The sequence below is a fragment of the Galeopterus variegatus genome, unplaced genomic scaffold (genome assembly GCF_000696425.1).
Source record: "Galeopterus variegatus unplaced genomic scaffold, G_variegatus-3.0.2 Scaffold6657, whole genome shotgun sequence".
Lineage (NCBI taxonomy): Eukaryota > Metazoa > Chordata > Mammalia > Dermoptera > Cynocephalidae > Galeopterus > Galeopterus variegatus.
Window position 1 is genome coordinate 48,261 of NW_007732768.1, and position 25,726 is coordinate 73,986.

General features: G+C 45.5%; 2 protein-coding genes across 3 annotated transcripts in view; one reads left to right on the forward strand and one right to left on the reverse strand.

Moving 5' to 3' along the window:
- The window catches only part of ZC3H12B (zinc finger CCCH-type containing 12B), a 20,162-nt gene extending 10,304 nt beyond the window's left edge, over positions 1-9,858 (forward strand). The window contains exons 2-6 of one of the 2 annotated variants that reach the window (XM_008591116.1): positions 604-743; positions 2,163-2,397; positions 2,931-3,037; positions 4,219-4,389; positions 4,777-9,858. In XM_008591116.1, the coding sequence (XP_008589338.1) occupies positions 604-743; positions 2,163-2,397; positions 2,931-3,037; positions 4,219-4,389; positions 4,777-5,636 (1,513 nt within the window). In that variant the 3' untranslated portion in view covers positions 5,637-9,858. Of the gene's footprint in view, positions 1-603; positions 744-2,162; positions 2,398-2,930; positions 3,038-4,218 lie in introns of both variants that reach the window. The other variant, XM_008591115.1, reaches the window with a different exon arrangement.
- A 3,527-nt stretch (positions 9,859-13,385) lies between these two features.
- LAS1L (LAS1-like (S. cerevisiae)) overlaps positions 13,386-25,726 on the reverse strand; it is a 20,981-nt gene continuing 8,640 nt past the window's right edge. Inside the window, exons 9-13 of the mRNA XM_008591114.1 lie at positions 25,085-25,291; positions 24,595-24,742; positions 18,599-19,188; positions 15,622-15,772; positions 13,386-13,719 (exon numbers count right to left, since the gene is read on the reverse strand). Coding sequence (XP_008589336.1) covers positions 13,593-13,719; positions 15,622-15,772; positions 18,599-19,188; positions 24,595-24,742; positions 25,085-25,291 — 1,223 coding nt within the window. The 3' untranslated portion in view covers positions 13,386-13,592. The remainder of the gene's footprint in view (positions 13,720-15,621; positions 15,773-18,598; positions 19,189-24,594; positions 24,743-25,084; positions 25,292-25,726) is intronic.

A 25,726-nucleotide genomic window follows, 5' to 3' on the forward strand; every position in this document is an offset into this window, starting at 1 on the left:
TTTTTTCTGTATCCCTTTTTTCTCTAATTATATTTTGAGCATTTCCAACATCTTAAAATTTTCAAGAATATGATTTTTATTGGTGCACTATATTTAATTAAATGGCTACTATGTGATAAGCATTTTTAGTCAGCATTTAAGTGTGTCTGCTTTTGCTGTCAATGTTATGTTTTAAGCTTAATATATGTGCTTAAAACTCATCTCCAATTAATCCTCCATATAAACTTTATCTAAATCTCTGGTAACACCTCTTCTTTTTTCATCTCTTGTAACTATCTGAATCTTTGAAAAGGAGGTGGTAGTAGAAACAGAAGAGAAGAGAAATAATGGGACTAATGATAGGAAATAGCCATCAGGGCTGCTATAAGTTAGGAGGTGTTATTAAGCATGTGTGGCCTTGAATGAATTTGTAATAATAATGGTAATATTTGTAACAATTGAATAAAATAGAATTTGATTTGATCTTTTAAAAAATACATTCTTTGGCATTATCAAAAAAGAAAATGTGTGTGGTTAATCCCTTGGTACTAAGAAAAAGCCTGTTTGGGCTATTTTTTTGTTATCTATTATCAATCCTGTCTCTTATTCCCTATACTCCTAAAGCCATGGCAATAAAGAAGAATTCTCCTGCAGAGGAATACAACTTGCTGTGGATTGGTTTCTAGATAAAGGCCATAAAGATATTACTGTATTTGTGCCTGCATGGAGAAAGGAGCAATCCCGCCCTGATGCACCAATTACAGGTACTATTTCAAATGAGGCATTTCTCTTATCTAGAGGCAGAGCTAGCAAGATAGTTTGGGGAGAGGTTGATGGTCCCAATTTTGATGACTAGTTTTCTAAGTTGTTAAGTTATACTTAAAATGTCTTTTATTAAGTATATTTTTGATAACACAATCCAAATAAAACCACTCTTGTTTTGTGGCATATGGCAGTGAAATAGAGACAACTTCAATTCAGCAAAGCATAAAGCACATAGTTGGAAAGAAAGAGTGCTTTTCTATTTGACCGTAGACTTCAGACTAAATGGGATGAATCTGGTTATGAACATGACCAAGTTTTTCAAGAGACTAAAGAAACCATGGTAGACAAGGGGTCTCATTCTATACCAGGGAAGTGATTGTAGGATTTGCACATTAGAGGGTGAAACAGAGAGAGAGAGAAGTCCCATGGCAGCCAGAGCAGACTTATGCACGAGGCACAGTAGGCCCAGCGTATAGGGCTAATGATACTTTTAAGGTCCCACAGAAATGTTTTAATTTTATTGTTTGTCACATCAGAAGGAAAAATTGAATATAATAACAATGAATGTATAATAATGTATCTTCTGGATTATATTTGGCTTTATACCAATGCAGTTGTAAAATGAAATTTTTAATATTTCTTTATGGAGGAAGGGGTGCATGAAGGCAAAAGTGCCTAAGATCCACAGAAATCATGATGCAGTCCTAATGCCAGTAGGGTCACTACACTCACTTACACAGTAAGTGAATTACTGTCTGAGCTGTGTGTGAAACTGTCTGCCATTTGCTGAACACCTCAGTCTGGGAGTAGAACCTGGCCCTCCTCAAACCCAGCCAGCAAGCTTTCTCTCCTCAGCAATTAAGAGGCCAAAAGGAAAGGGGATCATTATTCAAATGTTATAGATTGATGTTCTACCTTAGTTTTGGCCTTCCTTCAGGTAGAAGCCAAAAATTTAAGTCCCTAGGAGTGATGCTTTACTCTTTTCTTGACAGACATATCCTCAGCATAAAATGCTCTGTTTTCTTCAACAGCCGAAAAGCTGGTGCTTTGGCCAATGGGCAAAACAAACATCAAGAATGCTAGGGTATCAGTATTACTTCTCACTCTTTTTTATTTTACTTTTCTTCATTTTTTTTCTTTTATTATTTTTTTACTTATCTCTATGGTGGTTTTTAAAACTTATATGTCATTGAATCTATTTCCTTCATTTTATCAAAAGGAAAACTGAACTCCTAAGGGGAAGGTGACATGCCTAAGGTCACAATCCAAATTGGTGTCATAGCTAGGAATAGAGCCCACTTTCTAAGGGCAAATAATATATTCATCTAGAACCAACTTTTGTTTTTGTGATATGGGGATAATGCTGTTAATTCCCAAAGATGATTTCTACTCTGTGGCGTATAATCATATTTCGACAGATCAAGATATTCTTCGTAAACTGGAGAAGGAAAAGATTCTCGTCTTCACGCCATCCCGAAGGGTCCAGGGCAGGAGGGTTGTCTGCTACGACGACCGGTTCATAGTCAAACTGGCTTTTGATTCTGACGGCATCATTGTATCTAATGACAACTACAGAGATCTTCAAGTCGAAAAGCCAGAATGGAAGAAGTTTATAGAGGAGCGATTGCTGATGTATTCTTTTGTGAATGACAAGTGCGTTTCTTTCCAGTAGTCTTTGAATAGCCTATATCCAAGTTATTAGTATGACTAGATTTCATTTCATTTCAATAAGCATTTACTGAACACTTACTGTGTACCATGCATTATGCTGGTTGTCATGGAGATAAAAGGCTGCATAAGAAACTGAAGACACCCTTAAGGGGCTCAATGTGTAGTAAAAAAGAGAGAAAAGAGACAAGCACAATGTATTGTGATAAGTATTACAGTTGAAGATTTAAAAAAAAAATTTTTGTCTACATGAAGTGATAAAAAAAAAGGTTTTCTCTGGCTGGAACATATAGTCCATGGAAGAATAACACACAGGGAAAATCATCCTTTCTATGTGATCAAGTGGGAACAAAGGGAAGAATTGCTGGATTAGCAGAAGATAGACTTGAGGCAGAAAGGGCAATTAGAAGGCTGTAACAACAGTATAGGCAAGAGATAATGAAGGTCTGAACTCCTAGTAAGGGGCAGTGGGTACAGAAGGGAAAACATTTACCCCTTGCTTTCTTGCTTGCTTTCAGATTTATGCCTCCAGATGATCCTTTAGGACGTCATGGCCCGAGCCTTGAAAATTTCTTAAGAAAGAGACCTGTTGTTCCTGAGCACAAGAAGCAACCATGTCCTTATGGTGAGTACCTATGTGCAGAACTGAATTCTGTACTAAGGGAAACATAAGGACTCTGTGAATACTTTTCTTTTCCAGGTTTTCCTTTCAAATGGGAAATCCTGGCTTATCCACTTCCTGTGAGTTAAAGTTTGTGTCTTCATATACTCTCAGTTAGGTATTTAAAGAAAAATTCTAGAAACTGCATGAGGAAACAGTAACTAGAATTGAAGAAAAGATTAGTTGTCACTTGTTAAAAAAACGCATGTGCCCTGGCTGCCTAAGTCCTGAGCAATGTTGCTGGGAGCAGGGAAATGCAGAAACCCACATGGCCTACAGAAGCAGAAAGGGCAATGCCAAACTGGGTTTGGCCCCAAGAAGAACATGTCTCTCAGGCAGGTGACTGCACCCTCTGTCAACTAATAATAATACCCTTTTCTTCTGAATTGTACTCTCCAGTTTGCTTCCAAACTTCATTTTCATTTGCTCTTTAAAAATATAGTTTTCTAGAGTGTTTTCATTCTCTTCCTGAGTCCCTCTGATACAAAGTTTGTGAGCCTAACAGTGCAACATGGGCTGCTTGGTCGAGGCTACTTTGGATGTTCGCTCTTTTTGGATAATCATTTGTTTTTATGGGACATTTTCGTTTTTGTCTTTAACATTTAAATCACAGAGTATTTTCATGCTTATTATCTCCTTTAATTTTTACAATGACCGTATAATATAGACATGATTATGAACTTTGTTTACAGAAGAGGAAAATGAGGCTCAGAAAATATTCACTTACCAATGTCACATGGCTAGTAAGGGACATAGCTACAATTGAAACTCAGGTCTGACTGGCCTCCAAACCTGTGCTCTTTGCACTGCACCATGCTCCTTTCTGTTACTCTTTGCTGCCTCAGCATACAGATTATGCCTAGGCAAAGTTGTGCACTATCGGAAAATAAAGGCTGTTCAACTGCTCAACTCTTAGCTTTTACACTGCAATTTCCTCCCCAGTTTTTCACTTCCTCCCTTTCCCTTTACAGTGTGTGATGCCTCCTTGGTGTTGTCTGTCTCTCATCTTTGTGGACAGTTAACTTTCTGCCTTGACCCCAAACAGTAAAATCCTAACCTGAGTGACCAGATTGTTATGACAGTTTCTGGCACAAAGGATTACACCCCTATGAGAGAGAGTCTTACCCCAAGGCATTATTTTTCAGGCAAAAAATGCACCTACGGCCACAAGTGCAAATACTACCATCCGGAGCGGGCCAACCAACCCCAGCGTTCGGTGGCTGATGAGCTCCGCATCAGTGCCAAACTGTCCACAGTGAAAACCTTGAGCGAAGGCACCCTGGCCAACTGTGGCACAGGGATGTCTAGTGCCAAAGGTGAGATAACCTCAGAGGTCAAACGTGTGGCCCCCAAGCGCCAATCAGATCCTAGCATCCGGTCCATGGCTGTGGAGCCTGAGGAATGGCTGTCTATGGCCCGTAAGCCTGAGGCCAGCTCTGTCCCCTCACTTGTGACTGCCCTAAGTGTCCCCACAATTCCACCCCCCAAAAGCCATGCAGTGGGTGCACTCAACACTCGTTCGGCCAGCAGCCCAGTGCCAGGATCCTCCCATTTCCCCCACCAGAAGGCCTCTCTGGAACACATGGCCAGCATGCAGTACCCCCCCATCCTGGTTACCAACAGCCATGGGACCCCTATTAGCTATGCTGAGCAATACCCAAAGTTTGAGTCCGTAGGGGACCATGGCTACTATTCAATGTTAGGTGACTTCTCCAAACTGAACATCAACAACATGCATAATCGAGAGTACTACATGGCTGAAGCAGACCGGGGGGTGTATGCCCAGAATACCAGCCTCTGTCCTGATAGCCGTGTGAGCCATCCCAGGAATGACAACTATTCCTCTTACAACAACCTGTACCTGGCTGTAGCTGATGCCCATCCTGAAGGCAGTTTGAAGCTGCACCACTCAGCATCTCAGAACCGTCTTCAGCCTTTTCCTTATGATTACCATGAAGCCTTAACGCGAGTACAGAGTTATGGCCCAGAGGATTCTAAGCAAGTCCACAAGCAGTCAGTCCCCCACTTAGCTTTGCATGCCCAGCACCCAGCAACTGGAGCACACTCCAGCTGTCCTGGAGACTACTCCATGCCTCCCAATATCCATCCCGGGGCAACCCTCCAACCAGGCCGTGCCCTAGTGATGACTCGGATGGATAGCATTTCTGACTCCCGCCTCTATGAAAACAACCCCATGAGGCAAAGACGACCTCCTCTGTGCCGGGAACAGCATGCCAGCTGGGACCCGCTGCCCTGTGTAACCGACTCCTATGGCTATCACTCCTATTCCTTGAGTAACAGCCTCATGCAACCATTTTATGAGCCAGTTATGGTACGGAGCGTGCCTGAAAAGATGGAGCAGCTTTGGAGGAATCCTTGGGTTGGAATGTGCAATGATTCCAGGGAGCATATGATCCCAGAGCACCAGTATCAGACCTACAAGAACCTCTGCAATATTTTCCCTTCTAACATCGTCCTTGCAGTGATGGAGAAGAATCCCCACACAGCAGATGCCCAGCAATTGGCAGCCTTGATTGTTGCTAAGCTTAGGGCTGCATGTTGACATGACATAGGACTTATTCTTTTATACAATACGAATATTAATACTAATAATACATTAATACTATGATTACAGTAACTAATAATTTGTGTTGCACTTTACAAGTTACAGTGTTTACATCATTTAAGCACATAACAACTCTTATTTTATAGAGAAGGAAATTGAAGCTCAGTGAGATTAAGTCACTTGCTAAGGTCACACTGCTAGCAAATGACCAAGTCAAGACGTACACCCAAGTCCTCTGACTCCAAGTCCTATGCCCTTTTGCACTGCACCATGCAGGTAATGGAGGACAAAACCCCAAGGGATTCCATTATCAGCATTTTCTTAGTCACAGTCTATATTACAAAGTATGGATGATATATAAAATTTAGCGAGCAAAAGCATCAGGACCAGATCGTATGTTGAATTAACTTTTTAGGTTTTTTTAATAGGAATATTTAAAGCTATTTAAAAGTAAATGCATACTTTATTGCATGGATAGCTGATCATTCAATATTTCTATCAATTAAGCTTTAGGGTCACACTGAAGCTTCTAGAACTATATTTCACACCTATTGTTAGCAATTATATTGCATGTCTGAATGTATATATTTGGTTTGAGATGTGTATCTGTATAACCTTTTACATAATGGTAATGAGAAGCTAGGCTCTGCACAGTCCTTAGTCTACAGCTGTATAGATCATGAATCTGACTTGATGATTTTATGTCATATTTCATAGTTTTGGTTATTTTTGAAAGTGAAATTACATGCCAATGTTTTAACATTGCTTTCTTGGGCACCAGAAAAAAACAGCTCTATTTCCTTTGCACTTTTTACTTGCCAACAGTTATTGACAGTTCTTAGCTTCCAAGTCTCTTCACCTCAGCAATTAGGGGTCAGGTTGCAGCCTTCTTCTGCAGAGGAGCTGATGGATAACCTCAAGTTTTGAACATAGAATGTGTTTGCTACACAAGTGCAGAAGAGTTTGACCAGGACCAAGGGACTTTCTACCAGAGTCCACAAACCTTATTCCAGAAGAGATGGCTCATATGGCATTAAATGATGAATACAAAAGCTTCACTCCAGGAGGGACTAATGGATGCTCTTCGGACTTCTGACCTATGCAGTATTCAATATCACAAGATGAAATGTAACGGAGGACAGTGCATAGCCATGTAATCCACTTTCTCCTGCTGTCCACCTTTTGGGCAATAAGGTCAATCATTGGTGGAGCAGAATTTCTTTAGGAAACAAAACCAGGGGATTTTCTAGGTGGAAAAAGGCAGCTTCCAAAAGCGGATGCTGCATCTTTACTAAGAGCTGGCTTAGTTACGCACTGCAAATCCATGCAGATGGTACACTTGCCATTAGATATTTCTTAAATGCATTACTAAAGAAGGCAAGACTCTGGGGTTGGGAGGGACCATTTGTGCAACTTGTATCTTGCTCAGGGTGGGAACCTTTGTAGCTAGATGCCTCTAGGAGAGGCATTGTTTTTTTAAGCTGCACTAACTGAACTCCCTTTTTGAATCCATTGTATATTTCAACATTTTGAACCATGTCCAGCACAGTATTTCTTGAGCTGGAACTTGCTAACTTCTATGGTCATTTTCATGAAAGTTAAGAAGGCCTGGCCTTGGCCTTTTGTTTCTTCATGAGAAGGTGTGACACTGCCTATAAATGTTTCTTACTGTGAAACACTCCGAATGTGAGGCTGTAGTCAGGGTTGTTTCTGGTGGTTTGATAATGGCTTGCATGCTGCTTCCTGGCTTTCTGTGTCTGTCCAAGTTGATTAATACTGCATCTCAACCAATGTTTCCCTTCAGTTAACCACAGCTTCACATTCACCTCCTATCCTCTAATCTTCCCATCCCCCAGCATACTGATAAAGTGTAGGTCCACAGAGAGTGACAGTTGCCACTGCAGTGCTTGCTATTTCACACAAACACCATTTCATTCCTTCAACTTTTTGGACCTTCTAAACCTGCCCTGTGTCTAAATCAGGGTATTTGACAATCTCAGATGACTCTAATGCCTTTGTGCCAGTTAATTCATCTTCCTACCAAAATCATCAATGGCACCGCAGTATTGACTAGCTGCACAATTTACAGGGAAGCACAAGATTATCCTTGTCAGCTGCAGTTCATCTTGAACATGTTCATATTTAGTACTCAAAAAAAATATAAGCTCCTCCCAATACAGGAAATATTTTAAGGCAGAACATCTATCTTATTTCCTAAAAATTATTGTCATTCTTCTCCTCTCATAAGATGTGTATGAACCAAAGCTAGGAGCAAAGCCTCAAATAACCAGAAATGACCTTTTGTTGATACAAATTGTATCTTTTTTTTTTTTTTTTATTGTATAGAAACAAATGTACAAAACTCATCTTAAGCTAGGTTCCTACTGAATTTTCACCATGATGTTTGTGGCACTATGTGTCACAAGGAAGTAGCCCAGGGGTCATGAAGGAGCTTTTATTTCCAAAGGGTAGTAATAGTTTATAGACAAGGCCTCTTTATTACTAGGTACACAGCTATTGTGTGTACAATTTCGAGCATTATATTGCATAAGTTCTCTTCAGCCTATTAAATTTAATATGTCCTTGAGAAAGGGATTTTGTGTAAAAAGTATCAGTGTTAGTGAATCATCTGCAGGAATCTAAAAATGGAGCTGTATAACTATGAATGCATAAAGATTGGTTCTTAATTATTAGAGAAACATTTTATTTATAATGAGGTCTGCATACTTCTTGACTTTTCCATTTTGTCTATAATTATAAAACAGCAAATAACAGAGAAGTATTGGGACCCCCCTTGATTCCCACGGTAATACAATCAAGCTTCTTTCATGGGGCTAAGAGTGTGTCCTTCAGGATACTTACCTCTAAGCACTCAGCAGGGGTTACTGCACATTGTTTTTTGTGGTTTTCAAGAAGCAGTATATTTTGCAAGAGGTGCTTTGTAATATTCTTTAACTGATTTTCTGACCTCATGGCAAGTCTGTGCCTGTTCAGGACTTAGATTTTGTAGATTTTGTGATTTGTATGTGTGTGTGTATGTGTGTGTAATTTTGTTGTTGTTTTCATTTTGATCTAAAAGATAAGTGTGACCCTGGAGTGGCACGGTCAATCCAGGGCACTCTTTCTGTAAGACAGCTCAGAGGAAAGGTGTCTGCCTTTTCAAAGGTAACATCAAACCACTGCACTCTTTGTTAAGGTGCCAGGTATGGAAGGTAGAATGCCTTCTGGAAATGGTCTAAGAAACTTTTCTTCTTCTAAGTAATGAAACACATAGCATGATTCATTCTCTCTCTCTCTCTCTCTCTCTCTGCTAGTTTCCAGGAGAATACTTCTCTAACATTTATTTTTTTCTATTTTGGAATAAATTCTCTTTATACAGTAATTCAAATATTGATATCCATTTACCTTTGGCACTGAGTTTTCTTCTAACATAGAAGAGTTCATTTTGAGAGACACTCAGTTACCATTATTTATGCTGTAAGTATGGCACTTTGTATTAATGTCCTTTTTCAGGGCCAACAATTTCAATACTTTGTTTTACTCTGTGAACCGGGTCTGGGTCTGCACAGGGAAAGTAATGCCGAGCTGTCCAAAGAGCCCTGTTCAGGGCTCCTCCTAACCCTTCTCTTCCTTCCCTTAGTTTGCTTCTCCTCAGGTCTGACACTGAGGAGTGCCTAGTCTTCGACTGAAATGACACTATAGTTAGTTCTCATTGGAAACCAAACCAGTATATTTCTGGAAACTGCTTGTATAAAGTAGTCAATGCCTTTGTAAAGATTCAGCATATTCATTATCTATTGTATTGTAGCTAGCTATATACATAGGCAGATTGACTATTTTTAGTCCTGGTTTGTGTATCATTGAGCTATAGTAGTTTGCTTTATCCATTTGTGGGATTAAACAATACTGTTTAATGGTTGTAAACTTTTATAAAACCTCTTTGGGTTTTTTGTTTGACCCAAACATAATGTAAGTCTCAATGACAAAATACACAAAGCCAATCAGAGGTGAGTGAAAATATATCCCTTCCCCAGTTGTCTGCCCCTGTAATGCACGTGCAATGTTTTGTAATATGTTCTCACTAGCATGAATATGTTCTGACTACTTCATGAGGCTTTAATTTGTTTTACCTATAATTGTGATGGAAAATGCTGTAATGTTGAGAACAATGAACTGTAACTACACTTATTTACTGCATAAACTATTTGTCTACTAACCACTAATGGCTCTGTTTCTTTAAGAACATGAATAACAAAAGCCATGCCACACGAAGATAAACATATACTTCAGTTTGCTGGATATTAATATTAAATTTCTGTCCTTGCGACTTGCATCTTGAGATAACCTATCAGGGCAGGGTTCATCTGAATTTTACCATGGTAAGCATATGCCCTCTCATTTTTGAAAACTAACACAGCTCCAAGTGCTAGTCGAACTGGTGCTTCCCATAGGTCAGGACTGGGCCTCCATTGGTGGGTCAGAACCAGGTGGCAGGCTCAGGGCCCAGACTTAATTTCTGTACACAGCCTATAGTTTCTCTCCTGAATAGCCTCAGGGCCACAAAGACATTGATTGTCCACTGAGCCTTAGCCAGAATATCAGAGCCAGAAGGGGCCTAGCACCCTACAGTTCACACTCAGGGAGTGCTCAGCTGCATCAACCATTTATGATTAAAGTCTGGTTATAGAGGATCCAAGAGAGCTAAAGAGATTTGACCAAGGCCAAACAGGATTAGTAGCAAAGGCAGGACTGGAAGCTCGGGCTTTGACTCCCAGGCCAGTAAGCCCTGTATTATAGTGGTGTCGGTTCTTCCCTCAGGCCTCTCTGGGGCCTCCTACCCATTCCCCACCCCAATCCAGGACTGTCTCATTCTAAAGGCAGAGGTGGTCACAGTGGCTGCAGCAGAGCCCAGCCTAGGATCCTTTGGAAGGGACTATTTGTGAATCTGAGAATACCTTTTTCTTTCATCATCTTCCATGGAACTAAGAGTGCTCATCCCCACCCTTTTCCTCTTATTTCTTACTCTTGCTGCCTCCTCTCACCTTCCTCAGGCATACATGTATCAAGTTGCTACTGAGTACCAAATCGGGGCCTGGCCTGTACCGGGCTAGGCAGACAGAAGAGATAGAAACAGTTCCTGTCTTGGGGAACTTGCACTCTAGAGGGGGAATGAAATTAATACCTTAAGACTTCCTTGGAGGGCAGTGGCAGTGTGAGGGCAGGAAGAGTAAGAACGATAAGAATTCCAAGAAGAGACAATTCAATACCCAGTGCTTCTTCCCTAATCACAGGTAGAAAATCAACTGGTCTGGCCATATCCCTCTTCAGCTCACCTGTCTGGCCTCATGACCTACCAAATCCTTCACAACACTATGTTCCAATTCTTCTGGACCCAACTCTGGTACCCCCAGCCATGCTCTTTCTCAACCCCTCCAGACTTTGAACTTCCTTCCACTCCTTGTTCTAACTAGTAAAGCCTTACCTTTGAAGACCCAGTGCTACTTACCCCATCAAGCTGTCCCACCTCCTGGTCCAGCCATTGCTAATCCCTCCACTTAGTGGGCCTTGCAGGAATTTTTAACAATACCTTTGTTAGCACGTTACTTTGTTATAAAGTTGTTACTTTGTGTCTCCATCACACAACAGGGAGTTCCTGGGGGGCAGGAACAATGTTCTTCATCACTGATGATTTCTCTCCTGTCAGGGGTCTCTTAATTACTGTTATTAAATAATAATATAATCTATGCTCCCATCCCTTGACCCCCATTCCCTTTCTCAGTTAAATGTGTGCAGTTCAAAGACTTTTTCTAATCACTATCTGATCACTAATCATAAGGGTCCAAGGGCAGTTTGCTTCCTAGCAGCAACACCCGCCACACCCCTCCTTACCCCCCTCATCCTGAAGTCCTTTAACTTGCCTCACAACTCCCAGGTTTTAGGAGTACTCCAGCCAACAATGACCCTTGGCTCTTACTTCCTCCGGACCTGCACTAGAAATGAACTAAGGCAGGCTGCTCTTCATCTTTAGGTCGGTCTTTTAGGGCCAGCGGAAAGCACTTTGTCATGGGTTATATGGAGACCTAAGTCCTGAGTTCAAGGCTCACCAACCCTGGCACAAATTCACACCACTCACACATACAAAGCATCTCAAACTTTAGTGTGCCTCAGAACCACCTGAAGGGCTTCTTAAAGCATAGATTGCTGTCCACCCTCAATCTTTCTGATTCAAAAGGTCGAGTGGGATCCAATAATTTTCATTTCTAACAACTACCCAGGCAATGCTGATGTTGAGAGAAAACGTTGGTCTACACCAACCTGCTCTGTGGCCTTGGGCAAATCTCTTCCCTTTTTGTCTCCATGTGTCTCAATGCATAAAATGAGAGGCTAGACTAGAACTGTGATTTCCAAACCTTATTATCTTTAGCAGCAAAACCTATCTTTCAAAAGAAATCTTATGTAGGATCCCAATACATACATGACAGTCAGGGCTGCTCTTGTGAAGTGGTGGCGCTTGTGGCACCCATCTCCCCATGGAGCAGGTGCTGGAATACCTCCCGGAGTACACATTTGCAAATCCCTTCAGTATATGTGGCCTAGATGCTCTTTGAGGGTTCTTCCAGCTCTGACATTCCAGGTTGCTAAAAGACTTTCAGCATTTGTCATTGTGAGGAGAGGAGTTGGAGGGAAACTGACTTTGCATTAAGTGCACAAGACTGCTTTACCCATGCCTAATGCTTCAGTCCACAAAGAAGAGGAAATCTTAACTCTGTTGGGCTGTTGGGCTCATGGACCCCTTTGACAATCTGATCTGATAAAAGCTGTGGATGAGCTTCCTAGAAAAATTATATACACATATCTACAAAGATATTTAGTATACCCTTTCAGGTGTTGTGGACTCCCTAGGTGTCCTAACTCAAATTAAAACCCTTCATTGGACTCTGGCCCAGCATTTCCACCAAATTCCTCCTTGACATTTTCATAGCATAATCCCTCTATTTCCTTTCATCATTTCTTGGCACAGCCACTTACAGAAATCCCTTAGCAGAGGCACTGGGTTATCACTTGGTGACTTTGTCCTTCCTCACCCGGCTGAAGACTTAGCAGTGAGAACATGGTTTATTTATCTCCATCTCTAGACAGCTCAGGGCTGACAAGAGGGAGACACTCTTGAGATGAGGTGGGAGTGTCTGAGGAGATAGGGTGACTACAGACAAGGGGCTTTGGCTACAAGGCCAAGAGTGGAGAAGTGACAAAGAAAGGATTTTCTCTGGGGCTGGCCAGTTAGATCAGTTGGTTAGAGCATGGCGTTATAAAAAGAAAGGCTTCTCCCTGGCTTTCAACTGCTGTTTGGTGCCCAGTTAGGGCAGGCAAGGAGATGAGCAGGAAGCCTGCTGGGCAGCAGCAGGAAGGAGTCTTCCCACTGTCAGGGAGGCTCTGAGCAAGCCCTCCCAACTCCTGGCTAGGCTGTGTGGCCAGCAGTGCCTTTCCTCTGGGGCCTGATGCTTCCAAGTGAGCTGGCTCCATACTATAGCTGAGGTGAGCAGAAACGGTTTGAGGAGTCAGGCAGAAAGTACGGGTGGAGCCTGGCTGTGAAAGCAATCAGGGCCAACGGGCCTAAGGAGCCTCAGGACCCAGTTCCTGTTCAAAGCCCTATTATGATTCCACCTTCTGGAGCACCCACAGTAAAGAGAGAGAACTACATTAGTCTACCCCAGCACACACCCCCTCATCTCACAAATACCAAAGTGACAGTTGCCTGTTTATTGTTTTTTAAAACAAAACAAAACAAAAACCCAAACATTCGAAATTCCACCATGGTGGAAAGCCAAATTGATGTGGCTGATCCGGGCTGTCTCCCAAACTGTTTCACAGAGCATCAGGTGCATCGGGGGTGGGCTGTTGCCACCCCCAATGGCAAAAAGGGCTGGATGAACACTTGCACCACAGAAGGCATCAGAAGAGCTGCAGGCCAGTTTTGAGCCCATGCAGCTGCCCCTGGCTCCAGAGAAGGCCTTCAAAGTTGCTACTGCTGCTGTTGCTGCAGCTGCCACGGCTGACACCACAGCTCAGGCCCAGGGTGCTGTGGAGAGAGTAGGGGGTCAGTCTGGGAAAAAGGCAGCTTTAGGCTCTGAAGGGACCAAGGGAGCCTGATATGTAAGTGTCTATAGGAAGGGCCCACCGTCCTGCCTGGCTTTACAAAGAGACTGGAGCAAAACTGAGAAACTTCAGTTGGGCCCCTGTGGTGACTGTGCCTTGCCCTCAGTTGGAGAAAGGAGGGAGGGAAGGAGGAGTGGAACTTTTCAGATGAAGCTTTATGCAGAGCCCCAGGACATATACCAGATTAAAACAGAACTGTTTGGGTTGATGTAGGGGAGGGGACCCCACACCACCCCATCCCCAGAAAGATACTGAAAGTGGGAGCCTTAACAGGGCCTCCTTCCAAAGCCCTAGAGCTTGGGGTCTGGATCCCTTCCATACCCAATAGCTTGTTAAAGAGCCCAAGGCCCAGGCTTGGGCTTTAGGGCTAGGCCCAGGTCCCATCCCATGATTGCAAGATTGCTCTAAGAAGATGACTGTCCTCCCTCTCCCTAGCTTTGCTGAGAACACTCTTGCTTCCCCTGCTTTCTGCAGGTCAAAAGTCCTTCCAGCTGGGTGAGGGTGACAACTGAGAGTAAAACCATCATCCTTCCCCTCAGGCAGATCCATGGTTACACTACTGCAGCTGAAAAAACCCTTAGAAATAATCTAGTCCCATCCCCTCCCATCACCCACAATTTTACAGACAAGGAAACTGAGGCCCAGAGTTGAGAAAGGACTTGCCCAAGGCCACATAGCCAAGTCAGGGATGGAGCTAAGACAAGGAGCAGGGGTGGGCATGTCCTGCTCCAGCAGAGGAAGCCTCCCTACTACAAGGAGTGTGGGAATTGGGCGGAATCAACTTCCTTCTTGATTTAACAGCTCCACCTGCCCACACTTCACCATTGATGTCTTGGTGCTCATCAAGCCAGCCTTACCCAGGGTCAGGCTGGAGGCTGAGGGGAGAGGAAACCTCTCTCAAACACATAAACCCCACCCCCAACTAGAGACCACCTGGCTTCCCCAGCTGCCTCGTCTCCTCTCCAAGAGGACTGTGGCTCCCTGGCTTTGGACAGAGTCCATGGCATTGCCTTGGGCCTGGCTTGCTGCTGGGGCTCCTGGGTTCTACAGCCCTCTCCCAGAATGTCCAGATGAAGCAGGGCTCATGTCCCAGGGAGTGAGCAGGTAGCACAGGGATAGAATCTCAATTTCAGGGGCCCAAAGGGGTCTCTCTCTGGTACTCACAGGATTCTCCTGGTCACAGTGGCCCAGCATTCTGGAATGTACAGGCCCTCTGGATGGGCTCCTTTGTGTTACCAGCATAGCCCTTCAGCAAGGGCTGCTTGGTTCCTGGCTCCCTGATGACCCATGGGCTCCCACGCCTGTGATCCAGAGGCGAGTTTCGAGGGAGAGCACGGAGCCCTGCGCAGGCCTTGCTACCAAGATGCCTGGACAGTGCGGGGAGGCCTACTGATTACTCTGTGCACCTTTGGAGAAATCTCTTCCCCTTTCTGAGCCTCAGTTTTCTCCTCAGGAACATGAGCAAGCTGGATTACAGCATCCATTCTTGACCTTTTAGGAGTGGTGGACCCTTTACAGAATCCATTGAAAGCTATAAACCCCTCGCCTCCCAAAATGCATGCATACACACATCCACTCACACACAATCTGGATGCAGTCAGAGAGGGGAGCCAAGCCAGTTCTTCATGGCTACTTCACTGGCTCCCCACACTAGAGGCAGGGAGTCCTGACAAGGGCCCTGCCGGGGACTGGAGCTTATACTTCACTCATTTAGTCCCTGACTGGGAACATCTACCTTCCCCACCCACCCCACTTTGTCTCCTCCTCTCCCTCCCACAGGCAGCAGAGAAAGGGGAGGAGAAATCCTGCTGCCGTGGGCACTCACCCAGACTTGCACTTTGGGGGTTCCAGCCGCCGCTCTAGCACAGGCTGGTCCAAAAGATACATGGTGTCATAATTCTCCAGCATAAGCTCTGCTGGGTCCTCAGTCTGACCTGGCATTTGGCCTAAGGGGAATGTGTCCCATTGCACATCTTCTGTGGAGCAAAGGGAGGTGGCAAGAGTGGGCCGATGAGCTGGTTCTCCAAATGGCACACAGGCCCACCCACCCTGTTCATCTACCCACCTCACTTAGCCTGCTCACCACAGGCTCTCTGAGTACCTCCAACCTCACTCCTCTCTGTATTGCTTCTCATGAGCTCCTCTACCTTCGTGCCCCACCACACACTCTTCACGGCACTTCTTCCCCTCTATGTGTTTATACACACACACAAGCACACAACTACAGACATTTTTGTTCCTTTCTGCTCTTCTCCCACTTCCCCAGGCACATCCCCACAAAGACACAGACAACTTCTTCAGACCTGGCTGTACCACTGCCTCAACCTCTCACCATCACCCCTATTCCCCCACCTGTGTACACACACAAACACACACACACACGCGCACACACATCCTGGATGGTCTGGATGTCCCAGAATTCCCACAGCACCCCTTCTCCAAACCCACCCATACCTCAGAGTACCTGAATGACCTAGATTTTCCTACACATCTGCACACAAACCCCCTGATGTGTCTGAATGCCACATCCTTTCCTAGTGGCCTTGCCTGGAGAGATACGCTGACACCCACCTCAGAGGTAATATGCTTCCCTGACCCCTGGTAAGGTCTTCTTGCCCTCAAATGCACAAAGAACACCCCTTCTCTAGGGAAAGGCTGTGTCACTGCACGTCCCACCCACCACCACCCAAGTATATAAACAGAAGCACAAATACCAAGCACTCCATTCAATGAAAGTCCCCAGTTTCACTACCTGCCTCCCACACCTCTCATTCATAGGCACACAAACCAGAGATCTTCATGTCCCTACCTCCTCACAAATGTGTACGCACAAACAGAAGCAATGGCAAGAGGCAGAGGGAAAGATTAAATACCCTAGCCTTTCCAAGTTCACAACCCCCATACTCCACTTTAGGATGGGCCATGCCAGGTATTCCCCACCCGCATCTGTCATATCACTTCACCACCCTCCATACAGTATCATATGAAACACCTCCCTCCCCATCCTTACAAAGATACATCCAATGTTTTCAGGTGAAGCCTTCACCAGCAAGCTCTTCCACGTAGATTCTGTTTCTGGCCTCCTACATCTCCCTGCTACTCTCTGTCAAGAATTCTCCATCCTAATGCCCCTGGCATTCTGTAAAGAATCAACCCTGGACCAGCTCTTTATGTAACCCATACAGAAGCCCCTCAGGAAGGGCTGCTCCTCTGTCTGCCCATCTCCCAGCTCTCTTACAAGAAATCATGCCTGTCTAAATGCCCAGCATTGCTCTATGATACAGAAACACCTTCATGCACAGGGGCTCTGTCTGTCACTGACCTGATCACCCTCCCCATCACTAATATCCCCAACACTGTCTAAATCACTGCCCCTGCCTCTTTAGCCTGACACCCTTGTACATGTCCCCTCAGTGATAGCACAAACACATAGGCCACCTCTGGATGGCTGCCTCACTGCCTGTTCCCACACCACTCCATAGACCCCCACCTCTTGGTGCTGCAGCTTCTCTCTCATACAGATAACTCTTGGTCTTCATGCGTCTTGGTGGCCCTGCCTACCCTTCCAAAAATATACATGATCACACATGCACGTGCACTACAGCCCACTTTACAATGCCTTCTTTTACTGCCCCTACTTCTCTCTCTCTCTCTCTCTCTCTCTCTCTCTCTCTCTCTCTCTCACACACACACACACACACACACACACACACTCTTCTGCCTACGTCAATGCCCCTCCCTTTTGATATTTACAAAGACCACCAAACACAGCCCTCCTAGCCCTAAGATATGTTTCTGTCACTGTGCCATGGTCTGTCCAGCAGGCCTGGGACACACCCATACACACACACACACACACACACACACACAAAGACATAAACACATTCTCCCACCCCTAGCACTCAGGGTTCTTCTTCATGCCCTAGTCTTTCCACATCTGTCCACACAAGGGCAAAGCCTACAAGTTTCCGCATAAGCTCATTCACTGCCTCCCCTCCCACTTGCTCCTTGTCACTCCCCACCATGCTCACCCTATACCACACCAGGCCCAGCTGTCTTCCTTCCCTCCCTCAGGCTCTAGCATATAAACTGTGCCCCTGCCTCCAGTGTGTACATGCACACACACCAGACTATTCTGTCACCCCTTCCGGGTCTCCTTGCCTTGAGGTTCCTGTTCCCTAATGTAAATGACGGCACTCAAAAGACCATCCTCAGAGGAGCATATTCATGTTCCCCACTCTCCCATCACCTACCCTCCCTGCACATCCTCTTGGCTTTGGTCACACTAACTTGTGTGCATACCTAAAAACCATATCACTCTTTATTCTCTCTTCTGATGTCACTTCCAGTTTCTCTCACTTAAATGCCGTGGATTGCTTCTTTCTAATACACACAGCAAAATCCTGTCTTACAGCCAGCCAGCTTCCATGTGTACATACACACACACACACAACAGAGAACACTGTCTCACTGCATGTGAAGAACATGTGCAGAATCATATACATATATACCCCCTAGCTCTTCTTTTCTTCTGCCTTTTACTGCCCAGTGCCCACACCCACACCATCCCCTCCCAACATGATCTCTACATGAAGCAGCCAGCAGCCTGACAGTGGTCCCTGGAGCTTACATGCTCCATCCTAAGTGGGAGAGAAGCTGGCTCCCAGGATGGCCTCACATTGCCTACCTCCTGCTACTTTCCATCTCTTCCCCTAAGAAAGAAATGGTGAAAGGAAGCCATAAGAGCTGGCCAGAGAGGGAAGAAATTGGTGTAGGGAGAAAGTGGATATGAGGCTTCTTACCTAAGCTAACTTGCCATGCAGAGCCCTGCAAAGCTTCTCTCTTCTGGGCCAGGAGCCTGGCATTCTCAGCAGTGGGGGACTCCTGCCCCACAGAAAAAGACCCGATCTCCATTCTCTCTTCCTCCTCTTCTTCTTCTTCTTCTTCTTCTTCTTCTTCATCATCATCATCATCATCATCATCATCATCATCATCACCATCATCACCACTACCACCACCACCACCATCTTCATCATCATCATCATCTTCATCCTCCTCTTCCTCTTCCTGGTCATCATTTTCCTTTTCCTCTTCCTCCTCCTCCACCCGGTCTTGCAAGACCTCTTTCAGATTCTTCTCTTCTTCCTTGACATCATTAAAGCTGCCCTGCTCCTCCTGCTGCTGGGCCTTTCCTTCAGACCCAAAGCTGGAGCCAGCTGGTTCAAGGCTCCCATGCAGACTGTCCAGTGTGTATGGAGACTTCCCAATGGGGGAGACCTCTGAGCCCTCTTGCATCAGGCAGTTTTCTCCACTCTGGGTATAAATGGAACAGATGCTCAGCAGCTTCTTCTGCTCTTCATCTGGTAGCACCTGCCCCATGGCTTTGAAGACGCTAAGCAAAGAGAGGGATGAGGTAAGAAAGATTCAAAATCTCAAATCACTTCATACCACAACACTCCAGGGTTTGAAATTGGTCTCTGAGCTTTCAGATGTGCCTGTGAAAGGCAGTGCAGTAGAGCAGACATAACATAGAAACAACAGGACCATGGACGCTGAATTAGCTCTGTGGTTTGTATTTGTGCCTTACTTCCGTTCTCAGTAAAAGGAGGAAAATGAGTACCTAACTTACAGGGTTGTGTGGAGGAATAAGAAAGCTCACACAGAGATGGTGAGCATGCTGATAGTGTTGATTTGCTCACCACATCTTGACGGTCAGCTCTTGCCCCATGAATATGTATAATCAATAAAAAAATTAAAAATTTAAAAATTTTTAAAAAAGAATGCCTGGCACAGTGCCTGGCACATAGTGGGCATGTGATAAATGATAGCTATTAGTCCGTACTGAAACACTGTGTAAATATACAAAGTACCCAATGGGCCTGCAGGGCTGGAAATGAGAAATGGCAATTCCCTCTCTCCTCTGGCCTTAGCTGAGCAATCTGTCCTGAGCTCCAAGGATATGCCCAGTGGAAGTGTGCTGGGCTCCTCATGCATGGAACAGAAAGTGATCCCTTTGTGGGAGTGGTTACAGCCCAGCCTAGGATGAAGGAAAAGAGGGAAAAAAAAAAAAAAAAAAAGCAGTGGTTGACAAGACAAAGCAGGATGTGGAAGGGAGGCCAGATGAGCACTGCAGATCTATTGTGGGCACTACAGGAGCCAGGGGGAGACAGAGAGCACAAGGAGGCTGGAGAAACCAAGGGGGGGGGGGGTTCATGTGGGAGGTGGGGCCCTGGAGGACCAGGGACAAGAACAAACACACTGTGCTCCTTGCAGTGACACTAGTCTGGCTGGAGGGCAAGGCCTGTGCTGAGGAGCCGTGGGAGGAAGGAAGAGGAGGCTGGGAAGGTAAATGTTGTGAGTTGGGGCAGGGGCGCCACCTGCCAACTCTAAGCACAGGTGAAGGCTGTGTTTCTGAAGATCACCATGGTGACTGTGTGAAAGATGGTCTGGACGGGGCAGCCTGGAGGCAGAGACACCAGGGAAGAGCCTGTTCCAAACAGTTCAGACCCGAGTCGTGAGGGCTGACCTAGGGCACTGGTGGTGGAGATGGGAGGGAAAGAAGCTGTGGAGGACAGTCAGACAGAGAGCAGGGCTTGGTAACCAATTGCAGGGGTCAGGCAGAGGAGGGTTAAAGATGATAACACTGTGCACACAGAAGATGGTGCTAACAACAAAACCAGCAACAGATACAGAGCTGCTGGGAAGCAGAGCTCGTAGGGAGGAAGAGGGTGGGCATCCCTCACAGAGCAGAGCCTCACACAGAACCTAGGACCTAATAGGCACCTGGTCACTGCCAGAAACACGGGTGGGGTGAAGGAAGGGATGAACAGTTTCCTTCTAGGTGTATCAGTTTGAACGGCAGGTGGCTTACAGAAGGGCAGTATGCCCACTGGGCTGTTTTCTCTCTGGCACATGCAAAATGGACACGTATGCATGGTCACCAATCAGTGGGGACAGGGCTGGGATCTGGGAGACTCTCTGTGGTGCTAATTTCATATTCAAAGAAGACACTGGCTCAAATTGAATTGATACTGTCTGGCTGGGGGAAGTTCTTGAAAAGCCTCCAGCTTTTTTTTTTTTTTTTTTGCTTTTCTTTTTAAAAGATGACCAGTAAGGGGATCTTAACCATTGACTTTGTGTTGTCAGCACCACACTCTCCCAAGTAAGCCACAGGCCAACCCAAGTCTCCAGCTTTATCAGAGGAAAGCCAGAGAAGAACTATGCTCTCTCACTGTGGTCCATTAGTGTGATTAATAATACATATTCCCAGGCACTTGATATTGGCAAGATGCCTTATAAGTGCTGTTTATTATTACCCACCACTATCTCAAGCTGTGTAGTCTGACCACTAACATGCAGGGGTGATACAAATCTTAAAATACATCTCCTTCCTCAGGTATGTCTGGTCAAAGCTCACGACTGAGGTCACAGATTCAGGCTGATGGAAAGAAGGTGGATTTTGGACTCATATGACCCGGGCCCAGAACCCTGTCCCACTGTCAACAAACCTTGTGACTTTTAAATAAGTCATATAACTTCTCAGAGCCTCAATGTCTTATCTGTCAAATAAGGGTATACTATCCTCACCTCCTAAGGTGGTTGTGTCAAATTAAATAAAGTAAACCCTACAAAAAAACACAGCACCATGCCTAACATATATTTGCCAGTGGTATCTTTTATTTTTTTCTCTGGGGAAAACAAAAGCCAAGTTCTGATGTGTTTAATAACAGATGCTTTCTTACAATCTAGCGGAGCATTCTAGAATAGCACAGGACTATAGACAAGCTATCTAGATTCTGATCCCAGCTCTGACTTGCAAAGTTGCTATGACTTGCAGCACAATACCTGCCCAAATCCGCTTTGTTTCCCACTCTGTGCGATGGGGTGATTAGGACTCTAGATTCACTGGTTATCTGGGAAAGCCAGGATCTGTGCACAAAGAGTTGTACCCAATGAACCGATGTTAGTGCTGGCATCTGTCACATCCCTCTGGTATGCTTAGATTGGGAGAAGATCTCTGTGGTCCAGACTTCTCCAAGACCAGCAGCTTCCACTCTGTAGGCACTTAGGATTGGAAAGTACCTTGAAGGCCACCTATCCAAACCTCTCCATTCTCATCTTTTCATACCCTCCACCCCATTCTACACACATACCATGTTCCTTCTGGACTTTTAAACTTCCTTTATTTTTTTCCCTGCTTAAATTGCTCAAATGCCTCCTCTGTGATGCTCTTCCTGACTTCTCCAGGACCTTTTATTTCTCCTCCCAGTTTCCCACCCATCCATGTCACTTCTAGTCTAGAGCACCCATATCTAGCGATATGGCTGTTTGATTCAGTCTCATCTCCTGGAGGTCCTACCTGGGCTGACTTTGTCTACAAGGCCACGTTTTTTATCTTATAAACACTACTATGTCCCAAATGCCATCAGGGTTTAAGAAAGACTTTTGGACTCAATAGGAGGATCAGGAGACAAAGAAGGTTTTGGCATCTAGACTCCCACTTCATTCATTTCCCAGGCACTGAATCAGCTCCCATCAAGGACAGCACTGCTGGCAATGAGACAGTTCAGTTCAATGACTTTTACTGAGGCCTGTTTCGTGCCTGGACTTGTGTGGTGTGCTAGGCACAGAAAGCTAATGCAGGGCCCTTGCCCTTGAAAACCTTAGTCTGATAGAGGGAAGGAGACATAGTGACACAAAATGTCAGATTTGGGAAGTATTTGAGAATCAACAGTACAGGGTAGATGGTGCTGCCACTAAGTGAGATAAGGAACAGAGGAAAAAGATCACTTTGGAGTTAGGGTGGGAGTAGGATGACTAATTCTCTTTTGGTCAACGTAAGGTGCCTGTGGGCTACCCAAGGGGAGATGTCCAACATGCCGTCAAGTAGGAGACTGACTTTTGGCGGAAAGGCCTGGGGTGAAGAGATTTGGGACTCACCACTTCATACGAAATAGTAATAAGCACAGATATTTCAAGGAGGGAGTGGTAAATAGCATCGATACGGCAGACACAGACTGACAATGGCTGACTGGATTTGGTAATTAGGAAGTTAAAGCAGCTTTGCAGATGAATGCCAAATTGCAGCAGGTTGAGGAGTAAGAGGGTAGTGAGGAAATCGAGACTGCTGAGTGTATACTACTCTTTTGAGATGTTCTGATGGAGGGAAAGGAGTGATAAGCTAATGACAACCCAAAAGAGGGATGCAGGGTCCAAGGAGGTTTTGCTTGCGTTGTTGTTATTGTTGTTTTGTTTTAAGATGAGGAAGAACTCAGGCACGTTCATAGGTTAAAGAGTGAGAGCCAGCAGAGCAAGCGAGAGGCTAGGGTGAGGCCCCAGTGATACTGGCAGAGGTGGCTCCAGCGCAGATGGAGGAGCAAGCTTTGAGGCAGGACAAGGCCACCCCACCCTGAAACTGGCAATTAGGTTGAGTGCAGTTGCAAATCAGTTCAGAGCTGGACCTTCAAGAGGGCCCTGCTGGATGCCTCCATGTGCCTGAGGAAGCTAGGTTGAAATGGGAGAGGGTAAGGGGCTTGAGTGTAAGGGTTTAGAATAGTCAAGAAATGGGAGAGACAGTGGTCAGAAAACAAGTAAAAGTCTAGGCAAGCAGAAGTGAGGTCTAGCCCAAGATCAAAAATCATACCTCTACAGTGGCAACAATCCACAGGGCTATGTGGTTTTCTCCAGCAGAAGTCAGCTACCCGGACTGAGGAGTCGGGGAAGCAGAGTGTGGAGGATCAAAGCCAGCTCAGGGATTTGCAAGTCAGATAGGGCCAAAGGATAGGCAGAGCTCAGGGTGCTGATGATGAGTGGCTGAAGTGATCAACCACAGACAGGAGCAAGAGGAAGCAAGAACAAGGGAGATAGAAAATGGAGGGATGGAGTTCCGGATGCAGGCAAACAGCAGATATCATGGGATGCGAAGGGAAGAACTAGAGGACAAGAGGTGGTGGTCACCAAGTGGGATGCTAGGATGTCAGCTTTCAGAGGTGGAATAGCTCTGAATGATGGAAATGAGTTGCTGAGTGGAGAACGAAGGTCACTGAAGTTGAGGAGCTACAGAGTATCAGATGGGTCACCCAAATCAAACAGATACTGCTCCAGAAAACAGGAAGAGAATCAGGTGCTAAAGGCTTCCATGAGTATGAGGGAAATAGCTTAGGGGCAGGAAATGACAGAGAAAAGGAAAGGGAGACAATGACAGGTATTTATAGGAACCAGTGCAATATTCAGTTTGACCACAGAACCCAGGGTGGATTGGGTAAAGGGGACTCATGGGAGGTATGGTCACCATGATAGGTTGGGCCAGAATCAGAAAGATCTTTGAACACCAGGCTAAGAAGCTTGGACTTCACCAGGAAGACAATAGGAAGCCACTGAAAGTTGCTGAGCAACTATCAGAGGTATACTTTGGGAAGATAATAGAGGAAACAGCACTCGGCTTGGAATCAGAAGACCTGGGTTCAGCAATAAACAGCACCTACCATTTATTGTGCATTACTCTACTGTACTAAATACTACTCTACTGTAATACATACTCTACTGTACTAAATACTCTAGTGGGATTGTCTCATCCATTCCCATAATGGACTTAGTTTAGTCAGGTCTTAAGCTGTCAGATCTTAAGTAAGAATACCCTCTCTGGACTCAGTTCACCCATCTGTCTGTGTGGGGGGTGGGGGGGAGACTGGGCTAGATGTCCTCTAAAGAGCCTTTCCAATTTGGCCATTCTAGGGCTGTGTGGCCTTTCCGCTTGAAGGGCCTCACCCTCTTACCAGATGGAATTCAAGAGACTTACAGCTGAAGGAGTTCAGGGCTGGCCCAGCAAGGTGAGCCCAAGCAGGACTCAACCACCCGGGGCCAGTCAAGGGAGGCAGAGCAGTTGAACAGCCTCCAGTTCCTTCTCGCTTCCCACTGGCTTGCAGAAAATCGGCGAGCATTCCGTCCTGAGACAGAAGAGAGGGCATGAGGAGAAGGAACCAGTGAGCCCCCCACCCAATCTTACACCTCGAAAAGTTTGGCTCTGTCCCTCCCCATCCCACCAGATTCCCCACCCTATACCTCCCAACTGCTCAAAGCATTCAGGGCACTTTGCCCCAGCCCAGTTTAGATGGCTCTGAGAAGAAAAAGAAAGAGGGCGATTTGTCCACTGCTGCTGCGGGGCCCTCTTTGGCAAACCTAAACCTTTAACAAGGGAGGTGTCTGCCTGGTGTTTCTCAGCAGAGAGCCGAGGACAGTGGCAGATGCTCCTGCCTGGGCTGCCTTAGGCTCTGGGTAGTCTCCCTCACCAGTCTTGGTGTTGGCCACGATCAGTTCAATGGTCCATCTGAGGATGTAGGTGGGCCGGATCCCTCTGTCCCCCAAGGCTGGCAGCTCAGAGAACATCCTCTCCAGCAGGGCCTGTGTGAAGGTCTGGGAGTGCAAGCCCCTGAGCAGGGGCTGCCAGAACTGAGAGAACGGCTTTGGCACCAGGATGTCATTCAAGTCCACGTTTTCTGGTTCATGAGGGACACCCATTGAAGAGGGGAGGAACAATTGTGGGGGAGAGAACATGAGCCAAAGAGGGAGACAGAGAGCGTGCACGCATCAGTGAGCCCCACCAACAACAACAGAGTTGCCATCGCAGAACAGCAGGAAAGAGGAGAGCAGAAGAGCGGGAAGAGAAAGACTAGTTAGTATCTGGCAACCAACAACTGACTCAAAGTATAAAAGAAAAAGAGTTCTGGTTCTAGCTTCAGCTTTGTCAGTAACTTGCTCTGTGACTTTGGGTCAGTACCTTCCCCTCTCTGGACCTCAGTCTGACCATCTGTAACATGAGGATGCAGGACTAGATGACTCACCAGGCCCTTCCAGTTCTGCTGTTCTAGCTCTCTAGTTAGTGGCTAAATCACAATGAACATGGCACAACAATAGAATTAAGATCCCCCCCC